Genomic DNA, 16,478 nt, shown 5'->3' with positions numbered 1-16,478 from the left:
TGTCTGCCCTGTGTTTCTTAGAGCTACGTTCTGCAGAAACAGCAGAAATAGACACAGGAGAAATGTGTTAGGGTATGGCTGTTTGGCTAAGCCTGTTGAAATCCGTTCTTTATTTCAACATGAAATGCCATTGCTGCAGGTGGAAGTTATTTCAGCAAGACGGTGGGTTGAACCCCACATCCCAGTTGCTTACTGGTCTGTGAAGTAAGACTGGGAAGGATTCTTGACTAGTGTAAATCTGTGTCATTTGGATGAAATCAGTGGAGCTCTGCTAATTTACCCTGGCCAATTTACCAGCACTATTGCTGTGTGATTGATTCTTTTGTCTGCTTTGCTGTACCCTTCCCTGGCTGAACCTACTGAAATCAGTTTTTATACCCCTTCACAGCCTCCCATGGGTTCCTGCTGGTTATGGGCACCTGGAGATTTGTAGTGTGACTTAACTGAATAATTTTCAAGCTGTCTTTGTGTTTGTGAGCTACGCTTTTCCCTTCTCAGCTGCTTTCAGCTCCCAGTGCAGCTTCTGCATTCTGTGCTGCCTTTCATCGGTGGTGCCAGGGCTGATTATATTTGCTGTCTTTGTCCTTTTGTGATTTTCCTTATGCCTGGAATATCCTCCTGGCACTGATTCAAGAGACCACTTTTTTCTACCACCCTCTGTGAAGCTCATTTCTAGTACAACACCCATTAGATGAGCTGATACGGGAAAAATATAAAAAGCAGACTGTTTCCACTGACTGGGGCTTTCTTCATTGACTATGGAGACTATGGATTTGATCCCAGGACATCCTTTTCCTTTTTTTTTTTTTTCCTTTTTTTTTCTTTTCTTTTTTTTCCTTTCTTTCTTTTTTTCCTTTTGTTGACTGATATTTCAGGCATTTCATGCATTCCAATAATGAGTAGGGTGTCCTGGGGACTACCACTACATACATCCTAAATGCCAATTTTCTTATTAATCTCTGGGAAGTCTGCCTGCTGAGATATGTTCATCCTGTAGATTTGGAAGCACTGCCACCTCTCCCATGGGATGTGATGTAGTTTTAATTATTTGGGAAAGTTTTTAAAGACCAAATTGTCTGAAAATCTGGGAATCTGCCACATGGTGATTACTAGGTAGCCTCAGATTACTGATCTGTCCAGTCTGATGTGTCCTGTTTCTAGCAGGAGCCAGTGCAAGACTCAGAAGGAGGTACAGGCAATAGACAAGGAGCTGCTCTGGTCCATGAATGTTTCATCCTAAGCCTGTAAAGAAGGAGATTGTTTTAAGCTCTGGAACTTGATTTTTCCATCTCTTTTCCTACACTCTTTTACTGCTAAATATTTTAACTTCAGCTGCTCTTGGCAATGTGCACAGCTCATTTGCCCTTTGAGGCTGGCTGTGTGTGAGGATTAGAGCTCGGAGGTCACTGGAGATTTTTGTGTGGGAGCAGGTGGTGGATTTTAGCCATTCCTTGGCATGTATCACATAAGCATAGAAACAGCCTCAGTCACAGCAGATTTAGTGCCAAGGCTGGGGGTCACCATTTTGCTATCATCAGTAACCTGGACAGCATGCTGCAGCTGGGACTTGGTCAAAGGTCTTTCTCAGATACTGATGCTCAGTTGGGTAATGATGGCAAAAGAAACCACGATGTCAACGCCAGTGCGAAGCTTTATTTTCTCTTCTCTCTTTGCAAGGAATGAAGAAAGGCTTGTCTTTGGAAGCTGAGAGTCTCATTTTCACTTAAAAGTGAGCATGACTAATCCAGACGGAAAGTGATGGGTGTGTTACAACCATTTTGTGGGACTACAAAGGCCAGCTTTGAACCTGGAAGAAACCTTTCTCCTTGGTAGGAGAAGCACATTTTGTTTATCTCTTCTGTCAATCTGAAAGCCACTCTGAGTGAGAGACTCTTCATTATTAATAATCCTGGGAAGTAGTATTTTAAATTTTTATGGTCTGCACTTTGCAGCACCTGAACCACAATATATTACATGCCATGCACTGTGGCAGTGAAGTGGGAATTACAGCAGGGCTGCATGTCCTTTTCCAGATGAATAATTTAAAGTTTTCACAATGCCAGTTATGTTAAATATTATTATTCATTTCTTCAGGGAAAACCATTGAGCTCAAACGCAAATATAAAGTGGCAATAAATGATGTTACATTTAGCCAGCCTGAGACAAGACTCAGAATTCATATCAGTTCATTTTCTGAAACACTTACTTCATCCCATTGCAGGAAAATCCTTTTTAAGTTTCCATGCTTAATGTGATATTTTTCCATTTGTCACATTTCACGTCTGTGCTGCTCCTTCTCCCTGAAAGCAAATGCTTTCAATATAGTTCATTTGGTGAGAAGTTGCCTTTCTTTCTGTCAGCATCCAAAAATCTCTAGATTTCCCAGCACTCTCCTACTGTTTACTTTCTCAGGGTTGTCAATGATGGATTTCCTGCTGGTATATGCAGCCTCTGAGCTGTTGTTTCTCAGCTCAGCATACCTATAATTTTCCAAAGCATCGCTACAGAGAAGGTGCCTGGTCCTGCATTCATTACAGACAAAGAAAAGGTTTCCTGTTAGCTCCAGTGGTCACTAGTGTTAAGCCTAGAATAGTAGTACATTTAAGTTTAGTACTCAATAAATGTATTAGCAAACAGCATCATTAGAAAAATTTTGCTTGTGTGGACCAGCATGATAGATATGTCTTGTTGTCCTGTTGTGTTTGGGTTTTTATAACTTTTACAGGTTTCTGTGTACTGAGGTCTTGTAGAAGGTCTTGTACCGCTACTGAGGTCTTGTAGAAGGGCATTTGAGGGACTGGAGTGAAGAAGAAGATGCAAGAAAGTAGATAGAAAGTGAAAACCTTTCAAGACATGGAGTGTGTAATTGCATCTGCTAACCTAGAGTGATTGAGGACAACAATTCTGCAGAGAGCTGCATCTGACTTCCTACCCAGCCCAGCCATATCACTTGCTAGCCCCTAATCCCAAGAATGTTTTATTTATACGGAGCTACTACTACTGCTCAGTTGATGAAAACCTGAGCAAAGAAGGTGCACTGTAAGTAGCAGCCACCAGTTGCTGGTGTGACTCAGCACATTACTCAGCTTTTATTTATTTATTTTTCCTTGCTCTTCCTTCTCTAATATGGGGATACTGGGCCCATGCTGCTTTGAGTGGTCTTGCTGAAGAATGCCAGAGCAGCCCTAAGCCTTGTTATTATAACTGGCTGTGGGAAGGTGACTGAAGCAGGCTTAAGCTCTGATCTGGCCAAAGCACTTAAATGCACACTTAACTTTAAATATCCAACTAATCCTGCTGATGTTAATAAGATGACTTCCAAGCTTAAAAACTTCACTGAATTGGAATTTGATAAGTTCAATGGCTAGATAAACTTAGTTTTGGAGGAAGCTGCAAAGACTAGGAGTGTGGATTCTCCTAATTAGAAGTGTCTTTTTGCTACTCCATGAAAGCCCTTTACTCTCATCTTGTGTTCTTGTAATCTGCAAACTTCATCTGAGAAGCAACTTTCAAAGAACAGTTTTATCTCAGGTGTAAAATGAAGTCCCACGTCATTTATTTGTGTCCTCTTTATTTTCCCTCTCATAAACAACACAGTGTCTCTGCAGTTAAAGGTGGAGTGTCTCTGGGAAACAGTGTGAAAACTTTAAGAACAGGTTATAGCAGCAACCTAATTTGCAGGGAGATCCCCTGAGATGGTATTCATCTAAACTCTATCCACCGTACAGGCTTTAAAGGTCTGCAGCTGGGCTATACTGAGCTGGCAGGGAGTCTGCTCTCTGGTGGACGATCACAAGCCACTAAGCGAGGCATAGGCATAAGCTGGTGCTGGATCAGGGCCTAGATGAAGGAACGGAAAGGCTGACAGGTGTCCAAAAAAGTTCAAAGGGTATTCATCCAGCAATCACAAAGTCTCAGTTAATCCAAAAAGCTGATTGATGGGACTGTTCTTGCTTTTTAATATTCATTTGCAGATGTGCAGGTTGTTCCGTGACATGAATAAAAAATTCACTGCCCCAGCAAGCTCACAGAGTTAGGGATGTTGACCCAAAACAGCCAGACCCTCCTCACTGTGAGTTAAGGCAAGGCTTAGGGAGTGTGCAGGAGGAGATGAGAGCTCAAGGAGGCAAGGGGAGAGAATAGGTAGAGCGATGTTGCTGTGTTAGGGATGGCAAGGGGGCTAATTGTCTATTTTGAGATTTTTTAGAGACTTCTTGTCCATTTAAGCACTGATTTGATTGTTTGCATATATGGTCTGTACTCAGGAGGCCAGAGCACAGCCAAGCCATGCTGCCAACTCTGGTATTTACCCCCTTACTGTAGTCCATTTCCACTGTAACAGCATTGCAGAGAAGGGAATGAGGAGATTGCCATTTCTCCCACTTCAGTTTGCTTTGAATTGCAACCTACACAGGACCCCAATTTCATACTCCCTTTCACCGGTTTCAATCAAGAACAACTGTACTGGAGCCAGCAAAGCTGCAAAACGTGTAAGAAGAGGGAATCGGGATCATTGTGATTGCTATGGTTTGTAATAAACGCCAGTACCTCTCTGAAGAAACCTGCCACGGAGCGAGATGAATGTACCCTGTTTGCACAGGAACAGTAGGATCCTGGTCTCTGAAGAAACTGCTCTTGGGCAGCTGGTGATAAATGAGCTCTGATCATTGTGCTGGCTGTGGAGGCAGTGGGGTTTTTGTTACTGTACATCCAACAGCAATTTGGCTAGAAGTTCTGGAAGACTGAACTACCCCTATTTTTTTCTTGGTAACAAGATGGAAAGAAAAGGTGAAAAAGCAGCAAAGGCAGGAAACAGGGGCAAGGCAAATCTTGCCCACCCTAACAACCCCAATCAGAAAGCTGGAAAGCGAAAACAGAAGTAACCAAAACAGCAGCAAACAATGATGCTAAAAATATAGCAAAGATTTCTTTATGAGATTTGTTATTCTTTGTGTGTGTGTGTGTGTCTGTGTGTGGGTATCATCTGACAGTGTTCGCTCCTCTTTCCGGATGCTGCTGAGATAGCCCTGGCTGGGGTGTTCTCACTAGTGCAGGAGGCACAAACAGTTTGATGAATGCAGCTCAATTTCTAAAAGCCTTTGCGTGGGCTTCCTGATGGCAGCTTGTTGGATGGAGGGGGTGAATGTTGCTGCAAAAGTGGGATCTGTACTCAGGCTTATTTATTTAGACTGTAGGCGACTGAACAAGAGGTAGATCTTTTCTTCTAAATGTGCACCCAGTGTCCTCAGCAAAATTGCATTTTTATCCTTACTGCCACAATATTGAGTGATACCCCCACACTACAGGTTTTCAGTTTTCTGTTTGTCCTTTGTCATTTTATTTCCGTGCTCTGCTTTAAAGAGGAGACCTTACTGACTGCCCTGTCTTTCTTCTGCTGAGTAATTCCAGCAGGTGTCTGACAAAGATACTTCTAGAGAGCAGCTATTTAGCTTTTGCAATGCCTAAAGGCATTTAGCAAAGGTATGTCTTAGCTCCTCTACTAAAGCCTGCAAATTTTTCTGCAAAACACTGACCAGCAGGATGGCTGTGGCTCTACACACACACATTTCACTGCTGGCACAGTCAGCGAATTGGGTTTCAAGTGGCCTCTGCTCTGGCTGGGGACTGATCTTATTTATTTATTCAGAGACATGATAGACATTGCTACTGGACTTGAAGGCGATGCCTTGTGCACGGTTGGGTGGGTTTATTTTCAGTCTCATGTATGTATGGAGACACATATTTCAAATGTCCTACTTACAGGATATTGATTGAATGTAATGACAGTTAAAAAATACCAGTAAGAAAGCTGGGGTTAATGACAAAGAGTGGAAGAAAATGTCAAGTATATAAAGAAACAAGTAAGACTTAAAATTTTTTTTCTCTTGTTTTCTGGTTTCATGGTCCTTCATTAAGACAAGGCTAGCGCTCACAGGAAAACCCTGTTATGTATATTTAAAGATTTAATTGGTGACAACTTTGTGTATCAAGCAGAAAGTATGGATTTGTGACAATCGGATATTGTGGCTAGTAAGTTTAAAACCAAAATGAGTGCAGTTTCTGAACTGTGGCTGGCAGGTGTTGAGGGCTTACACTATAATTTACTGTACTGGGTTTACAAGAGGCCAGCAAGGAGACTGGAAAGCTAGGGCCCATCTGTGTGTAGTCCTAGCACACCTGGTTTCTTTTGAGCAAGAGAATGAGGTTGTTATTTGTTCACAAGTCAGCACTAACTTGGATGAGCTTGTCCTGACTGTAGAGAGAACTTGTTTCATTTGGTCCAAAGTGTGCTGCATTTTAGAGCATGGTAGAGGTCAGTTCATTAGTAGGGTATTAGTAGTGTTAGGGTTCATCCCAAACCTGCTGAAGAAAGCTTGTTCATGTGTCATATACCAACATCTGTGTTGTGTCATCAGAAGTCCCAGGTTCCAAAATGCTAACATGAATACGTTTGAGTGCTTTTTTATCTTGTTCTTCCCAAGCCTTACTGTTGCAAATACTACTGTAATAAATGTTATTGAGAGGGATTCACTGAAGGATGTAAATATTCATCAGTCTTTAATGATTTGCATTTGAATCCAGAAAATTGGCTTATGACTCCATGCTGATTTTCTCTCACTCTGATTTTCACATGGCATTAAGTGCGGGAGAATTAAATACCTAGGGTTTTCTCTGCTCCAAACCAGACTTTACTGTCTTCATTTGGATATAAATTCTTCATTAGCCAATAACTCAATCTTGTACATCACTTTATAATCTTCCTACAGACCTCCAAAACTTTGTTTCTAACAGGGGTCTTTAGGACCCATGTGAACTCCTGGAGTGTTTTATTTTCACCTTGGCAAGGCTGACAACTGCATAGTCCTGCAGTTCAGAATGGGAGGCCAAAAAGTGGAAGTGTTGGCCCTGGGATGGAGATTTTCAATGTGCTCTCTGTTCTTTTGTGCTTAACCTCTCTGAACCTTGAAAGTCACACCAAACGGTTGTATGTCTTGAGGATGTTGGCTGATTTGGGAATCACAGCCACAACCCCAACTCTCCAGGGATGAGCTCCAGCTCCTTGCCAGTGCTGAGGACAGGGCCATTTTGCCTTCTCTGGCATTTCCCAGCTAGATTTAGACAGTGCAGCTATACTGGCATGCTCTCACACTGTTTACCTGTATAGGCTCATGGATGGGTAGTCCTTTAGGATTCTCATGTATAATGGGATGGACACGCTCACACCTCAGAAGGGCTATTAGTTTCAGAACACATTCCTTTTGCTAGTCCCATCTGGGAGTTGGTATTAAGTGTTATATTTTCCATGCTTATAGTGGGTAGGTTTTACCCAAAATAGTTTACATATATATTCAATATAGATTGAAAATGCATTTTTGGTAATTTGTCCAAACCCTTTAAAAGCCACTTACAGGCTTTTCCATTGGTGTAAGCCACCTCACTTTTACAAGATTAGTAGGAGCTGGATTAGTTAGCAAATGGCGATGAGATCTCCTGAGAAAAACCCAAGGTGATAGTATGAGATTAATATTAATAAACTGGAGCCTGAATAAATGAGAGGCCAAATGGCCTAAATTTAAATTGGCTTCAGTGGAACTTTTCAGGATGGGGCTTTTAATAAGTGAGGATCTTCTGATGGATGGACTGTTTGTCATTCTACATGTTTTGCCCATTGAATGTGATACAAAAAATTACATGCCTGGCCTTAAACAAAAGTGGGTGTTAAACATTTTGCTGTCAGCTACTTTAAGATTCAATGTGATAAACTCATTATCCTAGGTCTGTATTATCTGCTTGCCTATTTATCTTCTAATACAGCTATTTATCTGTCTCTTTTAGTTCCTGAGTTTGTGTTAATTTGTGGTTATAAGATACATCTGTAGGTTCAGGGGAAGGTTAGAATAGAAAAGCAGGGGATTAGATAACAAAAAAGTACACGCTGTGTGCAGGAATCTTAAAAGTGTTGATGTTTTCCAGGTAATTGTGAAAACAAGAACAGAGTATCAGCCTGACCAGAAGAACAAAGGAAAACTCAGAGTGCCCAAAATTGCTGAATTCACAGTCAGTTTCACTGATGGTGTAACAGAAAGACTAAAGGTAAGAAATGTTTTTTTTGGTGCCTCCTGATGCAAATGCCATTCATTTTAAAATAACTGAATCAAAGTGATGGTAAAGACGCACCAAATTTAACACTCCAGTCATCACTAAGGTCAAAGAGATATTTATCTGCATGAGTATGGAGCTCTTTTATGTTGTTTGTTTTTTGTTTTGAACAGATATGAAAATACATTCATAACAAGATATACAGTAGGAAATGATTGTCTTCTCCCAGGAGAAGTTATGAAAATGTTTTCCAGCCCAAAATGGAAGTGAAAAAAGTTTGAATCTCATTTTTTCCCCTCAAACATTTGTGTTTAACAGAAAAAAAAAAAAAAAAAAAGCAGTGAAAATTGATGGAAACAGTTTGTCATCTTTCAAAAATTCTTTTTTTGTGTGTGTGTGTGTAGTCAGGCAACCCTTTTAATATTTAAAATATTTTATTGTTATATAATTATTTTATTATAGATGAAAAGTCATTTCAAAACAGATAGAAGATATATTAGAACGTGTCGGAGCATATCCTGTTCTGTAAGCAGTTTTGGTTCACGGGAATTGAAATTTTCTGATGAAAAGTGGTTCCTTGAGAAATTTTCAACAGGCTCTACTGAAACATGGAAAGAAACTCATGAATTATTGAATGCTCTCAGTTCCTGTTGACTGCAGCAAATTAGAATGGCTCAGTTCCTCCTAAAATTAGACTCCAAACATGTAGCAGCTAGTATTTTCTCTCTTTTCATTGAAAAGATGATACTTTTACTAAACCACAGAGCATGTAAGTTGAAAAAATGCAAGATCTGATTTCACATTTCCAAAGTCAGAGGAAATATCAATGATATAAGTAGAAAAGGTAGGGACTAGGCAGTGCCTAATTAATAGCCCTGCTACTTGAAAATCTGATATTGGGTTTATAAATTTTTACAGAAGGGTATCATCTTCAAGAATTACCAGGAATTGACCCAAGTAACTGAATAATTGACTCAAGTAACTTCCATTTGGTCCAGTTGTTCTTAATCTTGCAAGACGTAGAAAAGTTTATTATAGTTTCTGACAACTTAGAAGAAAACTAGTACTTTCAAAATTGTAATGTGATCCAGGAAAAATTGTTACCATTCTTTATTTCTAGTAAGATGAGTCTTTAAGACCCAAATCTTCAAGACCCAAACTTCAAGATGAGTCTTGTTCAACTTATTGAAAGGAGAAATTTTCAGCTACTCTTTTCTGAAATACTACAGAATAGTACTGTTTCTGTTTTTTCCAGAAACTCGTTAATATATTTCACAAAGACAATTCTGTTGCTTTCAACCAGGATATTTAAAGCCATGATTTATTCTTAAGGTGTCTGTAAATAAATGTTTGTAGCCTTTTTTTTTTTAATGCAGATCATGTATTTTGATCTAAATCACTTAGAGGAGCTTAGATGATGCTGATTTTGTTTTAATTTCTTCACTGATGTTATTGCATGCGTAGTACCTATTTACCATCAAAAGTGAAGCTTCACTTGTACCACTAGTAAAGTAAACAGCTAATTAACCACATTTAAATCCCTGGTCTTGGAAACCACAACAGACATTTTCTAGTATAAACAACTTACAAATCAGAACCAGACACAATGTGCCTGAGAAAAAACAGTAAAATGTAGAGTCTCCAGGAAGTGATGTGTTGGGTGGTGGCCTGCAATAAATAAATGACATTATTGTTGATATTGCAAGCGACAGTGCATCACTAGGTATTTAAAAGTTCTAGCCCTGCAATCTCATCCTTACACACTGGGTACTCTGGAGGCACAGAAGTTAGAGGTGTAGCTCATCTACTGCAAAGGATAAATTTCCTTTAATTAGCTCCTTCTATGAGGTTTCTTATTTTTCCCATTCTTCAACCCCCCCCCCCCAACTTGCTCTTGCATTCAAACTCCTCTTTTTGATATATTTTTCCCTCTTCCCCTCCTATTTTCTGTACTGTTCTGCCATTGCTTTTGTCCATGTGAGGACTGACACAGCAGCAGGCACAGGGGAGTGGGGGACTCCAGCAGCATGCACTGCACTGGCACAAATTTGGAGGTTTAAGCACTGCAGTCCCCTTTGCTGCATGGTGGGGATGGCTGTGGAAGCTGTGCCTCTTCTAATACAGCCTGGCAGCATGACAGTTTTGTTTTTAAGCTATTTTCCTTTCCCTAAAGTCCATACGATTTCCATTCTGTGCTCTTCAATGTCAACTTATTAATCACTCAGCCTCTAGCCTAATGCTGGATAAGACGATAAGCCTCTCCCTGCCTGCTTTTCATAAGGCTTCCATGTATCGTATTAAGTTTGTAGTATTATTTCCTGACAAAAATGAGCTGAGATAATAGGTAATATTTCATTACCTTTTGTACTTTTTTTTTTTATTGCACCACATTTTTATACCAGTGCATATTTTTAGTGAAATTATTAAAAATACTGCCCTCTGGTTATAAGCAGGGCTGTTATCTGGTACTGATGAAATCATTATACATTTGTTTTTTGTAAGAGGAAATCACAGTAAATACTTAACTTTTATTATCTCAGTTTTGATACAATTTTACAAGCTTAAAAAATAATATGAGATCATCGTATTTCCTGTTGCTGGCTTGTTGCTTTGTATAGCTTTCCAGTATATGGTGTGTTGGAAATATCATCCACACTTTCTTGCTAATGCCCTGATTAAAGTATTCATCTATACTTGAGCCAGGCTATTGGCTTAGTGCACTCCAAATATGTGAGTTCTGTATCCAGTAACGTGTATGGGCATGAATGTTCTTCCACACAATGTACAGCTAGTGTTAGTCTGCAGTAATGCTTAAATTCAAGGGTTCTGATCGGAAGCCATTTTGATACTACAGTTCTACTGACCTGTGTATGAGGAGTGAGTGTCTCAGCAGCTGGTACCTGTATGCTGGGGAAACAGACAGGACAGTATGAGAGTGTGAAGAAATAGCCAAGAGATCCTCTTCTATCTGCCATTACACTGCTTTGGCATCTTGGAGAATACAAAGTGAGATGTCTTGTATTTTAATTTTCACCCAAAGAGTAAAATTGTCATCAATTCAAACAAAAATGTGGTAAAGTAAATCTCTGTCATTAAAGAGTGTGTGTAGAAAAATGCTGATGGGACTCCATATGTATGACCTGTGCTCCCCACTCACCAGTATCTCTCTGGAGCAATTTTTAACATCTTTCCAGTTTCAATCTATGAAGTACTTTTCTTCTCACTCTTCTGGTCACTTGGTATGGGAACATTCCCAGGGAAGAAGGGAACTTTTCCCAAGTTTTTTTTTTTTTTTTTTTTTTGTGAGCCGTAACTGCATTACAAAGAAGAGCTAGATCTCTTTGGAAAGTAAGGGACCTTATGAACATGGCAGTCAAATCCACAGATGCCCTTTATTCTGCCTTTTGGATATCTTTTATTGAAGAGGCTAATAAATTATTAGACAACTTTCTAGCATGGGCAAGCCAAAGCCAGAATCTAAGCTTATGCATGCATATTTTTCATCCATCCAGAACAGTACAGATCTGAGCTCTTTAATTATTATAAAGAAGAGACTGTCCCTAGGCAACGGTTCTTATTTCACACTACCTCTTCCAAGAATTTTAGATAGCTTCTGCAACTTGTCACATCTCCTAATAGATGAGAGTATGATTCTCTATAGCTCAGCACACAGTGTCCTGGAAGTTTGACCAATTAGGTTTATTCTTCAGTTGGATGAGTCACCCCATACATACTTTATAACAAATGTTTAAATTGTTGTGTGTAGATGGGTTACAAGAAAACGATGTTAAAATAGTGTTGTGGTTGAGCCATCCGTACATAAAAGACATTTCTTTTATCGTTTGACTCCTCCACAGAGAAGCAACGACAACAGCTTTTCTAAGCTGACTGGCAGTGATTTGTAGATGTTACCTCCTCCAGACTGTTTATACTTTTGGAGTGTGTCCCTCTAGGAAGTGTTTGAACTGCAAAGATCTTATTTTTCAGTAATAATGTATACCAGGGTTTCTTGGTCTGAAGGGGAATAGTTTCTGGTGTTTGCCTTCCATTTTGCGTGTTTTCAAGGTAGTGCATGTTGCCATGCTTTACCATCCAGTAGCGACACCAAGATGGACTAGAAAGGATCTGCAAATGTGATGACTCTCTTGTGTTCCTTTGTGGAACGATGCATCTAGGTCTATGCAGTTGAGGTAGATCTTACTGCTTCTTTTTTGCCAATGATACCCTACATTACAGTTTTGAGAACAATCTCTCATGCAGGTAACATTATTTCAGTGAGTTTCTGCCCTTATTTCTTTTTATCAGTGTTGAAATGAGAATAAATGCACCTTTGGTTTTCAAGCAGATTACCCATTGAATCTAAAGTCTTGTTACTTCTGGAGGACAAGGTTTCCAGTCACTCCCTTTGTCTTCCAACTACTCAGAATAACGCAGAAACCAGTCAGAAGCATTGAGGTGAGGAGTGGGTTTTTACCCACTTTCTTGACTGTCACTTAGGTGGTGCTTGGGTTCAGGACATCAGCATCCTGCTTAAGAGGAAGCAAGCTGGAGAATGGTTGCTAATGGATCTTTGCACTTGACCTACTCAGACCTCCAGAGTGTCAGTAGGCCTGTGCTAGCCCAGGGTTTGCCCAGATGTATCTGTCTCCTAGTAGCACCGAGGTCTGGGCTCGAGGGGCCTTTCAGCACAGGGTTATTAGAGTTTACAACACAGAGAATTTGGCTGACGCATGTAACTGCTTGCCAGCTGCTTGTTTGTGCAAATGGCACTCATGAAGTTCATGTGTAACCAGTTTGACCTCTGTTATTGCTAAAAGCCACCAAGTTATCCAATACTGCCCTTCCAGGAAGACAGTGCTTTAATGACCATTAGCTGGGTGATAGTTACCTGCCATAGTTTTATGACTTATCAAGTCTTCCACAATTCTTTCCTTTTTATGGATTTTTTTTTTTTAAACTGAAGTTATCAGTCCCTCAGAGCTGGAATAACTAAATCATGTACTTTCTTCAGCAGATCAAGTTGGTAGTGGGTGTATGGGGGAGAAATTGAGATATTTAAGAAGATATTTTCCTGTGAGCAACTTATCTACCTGGGAAAAATCCACTGCAAATATTGATCCCTGCTTCAGTGAAGAAGACTGGAAACTTCAGTCTTTTTGCTGCAAGTTGGCAAGATTCATTTTCAGAATCACTGGCTGTGTAATCTGTTCCTGTTGAGTATGCAATGACAATATATTTCTTATCTCTAGATCAACCCTCTCCCCTCCCTCCACCCTGAAACTGCTCTAACGTACAGATCCAATATCCAGTGGATGTAATGATTCAACAGACTTTTCATCAGGTTCTTAAAATATAGTGGAACTCATTCAAATGTTTCTGTTACTGAAATACTCATACTGAAGCAATTATTTTCCTCTGACCTAATGTGAAAGATGTAGAACAAAATCTGTTTGTCTCCAGCCACACCCTACAAAACTGACTATGATGCAAGAACTGTTCATTATCAAAAACAAGCCAGTATCTGAAACACTTGGCTCCTAATTAAGAAAGATTTTTCTGGGCCAGGGCCAGGGCTTGATTTCCTGTTGGTAACAGCTCTGCTGGAATGGAAGATGCTTTCTGTGCTTGCACCACTAGAATGTGACCCATTGAATCCCCAGGGTATTCAGCTGCATCTTGTAGCTGGAGGATCCTCATGTGGCAAGCACTGAAATTCAGAGGGAAAGGAAGGTCCTGGGCTTGTATGCCTGTGGAGGAAGATGGTGAGTTTTACTCCTGAGCAGGAGCAGGTCTCGATCACTTTAATTTTGTAGGTAGGATCTGCTGAGCCATGAGCACTACATGTCTTTTACAGTGTGGTGCAGGGAATTGCTGTGTGGCCTCTGCAGATGTTCTGCCAAATGACTTCACCTTGAGCATTGCTTTGAGAAATGCATCATTTCCCTGAATGCATATATTTATCTACCTGTCCATCCTGCCCTTAGTTTTAAAGGGCATATCATCATTGCAGATTGGTACATGATAATTCTTCCTTGCTCTGCTGCTCCCTCTGAAAATGTTGCATTCCTCTTTTTCTGCTCCCCCCACCCCCCCGTTTCCCAAACTCCCTTTCCAGCCTGATCCTGCAAATTTCTCCACAGGATGTTCTGCTTCCACCTGTAGGCTACTGCTTTATGCTCATGGTTCTTCCTCTAACCTGCAAAGGAATGAATCCCAGGAAAATAGCATGGGGCATTTCATCGTGCCCATTCAATAGCTAAATAAAATTAAAGGTTCCTTCAATTGTTAAGTTACCACAGGGCAGGAATAACTCATGGAGAAAGGGCTTCTCTGAATGCGAGCAGGACAATTTTCCTTACTGCTTTTTAATACTAACAAAACAATGTTACCATGGTGACTGCCACATCACATCAGTAATCAGGAAGATGCAGAGTGGCTGCTGAAAGATCCCATTACACTGACTAATGTGAGTGGTGCTTGAGGGAAGGAACACGCTCTAACACACAGAGATTTTTCTCACTTTAGTGACAATTGCTAATGTGGCTGAGATGTTTCCAGGCTGCACAGCTCTCGGATGGGCTGTGTGATCCTGGAGAGCAAGGGACAAAGTGGAGGAAAATTGGAAAGGGGGCAGTTACGGGAGAGCACATGAGCATTTGGGGATCTTATTGCACTGGCACCAGCACAGGGGATGCTGTAGTGGGTTCCTGTTGAGCCTCGTATTCAAAGAAGGGCTAGTGGAAGACTTTACCTGTCTTCTCCAGACAGTGATGGAGTGACTTATCTCTGGAGCCTGAGTTTTGGGGTGGCTTTGGAGGTTGAATATTTTTCACTGCAGTGCAGAGGCTCACGGTTTCTCCTTATTCACAAATCCACTGCCTGGCCTTGCATCTACTTATATCTGATGCAAACCAGCACCTGCATGGATTCAGACCCTCACTTGTGGTGTGTATAAAAGGAAATGAGAAATGTTGCTCATCATCTTTCTGCCTCAGCTCAGCAATCATTCTTCTCCTCCTCTGGCTGTAATAGGAAGAGAAGAGTATAGGTCATATCTGTCCTAGCTAGCCTCACAGCTTGCATGGAGATAGATTGATGGAGCCATTTGTGATCATCAGTGACAATTCAGAGCTGTGAGGATGAGCTGAGTGTGGATTTGTGGCTCAGCTGCTAGAAAACAGATATTTCTGATCACATTCTAGGTATGGTACTATAAACCCTGCAAGTTTTCCATTCTCCTGTCTGGGTAAAAGTCTGAGATTTTTATGAAAGTTTCTAGCTAAGACCTAGCTTTCTGGTAGAGGTTAGATCCGAAGAAAAGCTAGGAAGAGTTTCCATGTCTGAAACACACAAAAGACAAGTATATTTTGATTTAACCAGGATGCTCTGTAAGACCAGGCTGAGAACTACCTACAAAATAAAGAAAAAAAAAAAGATATGGCTTTTGTATGAAATGGATCATTCCTTAACATGTTATTGTTTTGTATTCTTTGTTAGACACACACACTCACTCTTTTGCAAAGTTAGAAAAAACACCTGAAATATATATTTTTTTGCCACCTGTGAGCACTGACAGAATAATCAGCTGAAGAGAATTTTTCAGGGTTATTTTTTTTCTTTAATTGATTTTTTTGGAGAGAAAAAAAAGCTAATTGCTATGCAGAAAATGTCTAAAAATGGAAGTCATGGAGAGTATTCACATGACTAAAAGCTTGTGAGGTAGACCTGCTGAATCTGGATTTTCTAAACTGTGTTATATTGGAGGAAAAAAGGAGTTACAGAGCAAAAGAAAGAGAAACCTCAACTGACCCTTTTCTTTGGAACAAAATGCATGACAAAGATTTTCATAAGGGACTGCAGGGAGTAATTCTGCTAATTACAAAAAGAAATCGCAGCCTCCATTTAATTCAAATGATTTCTTACGTTGCATCTTTGTCTTCAACAACACAATGCCGTGGTACCTTCTGGTGTATCTGCTGCCCCACGGTAAACCCTATTTGTTGTGTAATTTTCTTGTCAGCATTTGAGATGGAATGAAAGATGCTTAACGCTAGTTTGGCTATTGTAGCAAAAGAGGATGGAATGGAGAGGGAAGAGATTTCAGCTGACTGAATCCAAGGCAAAGTTTATTGACTGTTGTGAAGTGCATTTGGAGTATTGCAGCCAAACCACAGAATGCTAAAAAAAAAAAAATTAATCAGGGAAGTGAAATGCTTCACTTATATATTTTTTCCATGTAATGTTTTAATACTCTCTATTTATAAAGCAGCATGGGCTGCTGATTGAATGTTAAACAAACCTGAGCTCCTCTTGTTAGTACTTGCAGATGTATTAAGCCTGTTGGGCCACATCCACAGTTAATGGAACTGGCCTCATGC

The 16,478-nt window shown here is 40.3% G+C and overlaps 1 protein-coding gene across 2 annotated transcripts in view; it reads left to right on the top strand.

Moving 5' to 3' along the window:
- Nucleotides 1-16,478, top strand: part of NSG2 (neuronal vesicle trafficking associated 2) — a 35,083-nt gene that overhangs the window by 5,348 nt on the left and 13,257 nt on the right. Inside the window, exon 2 of one of the 2 annotated variants that reach the window (XM_035559745.1) lies at nucleotides 7,975-8,058. In XM_035559745.1, the coding sequence (XP_035415638.1) occupies nucleotides 7,975-8,058 (84 nt within the window). Of the gene's footprint in view, nucleotides 1-7,974; nucleotides 8,095-16,478 lie in introns of both variants that reach the window. The other variant, XM_035559744.1, reaches the window with a different exon arrangement.

This window comes from Cygnus atratus, chromosome 14 (assembly GCF_013377495.2).
Source record: "Cygnus atratus isolate AKBS03 ecotype Queensland, Australia chromosome 14, CAtr_DNAZoo_HiC_assembly, whole genome shotgun sequence".
NCBI lineage: Eukaryota > Metazoa > Chordata > Aves > Anseriformes > Anatidae > Cygnus > Cygnus atratus.
Note: the sequence above shows the minus strand (reverse complement) of the source record. Positions and strands in the feature narration are given on the sequence as shown.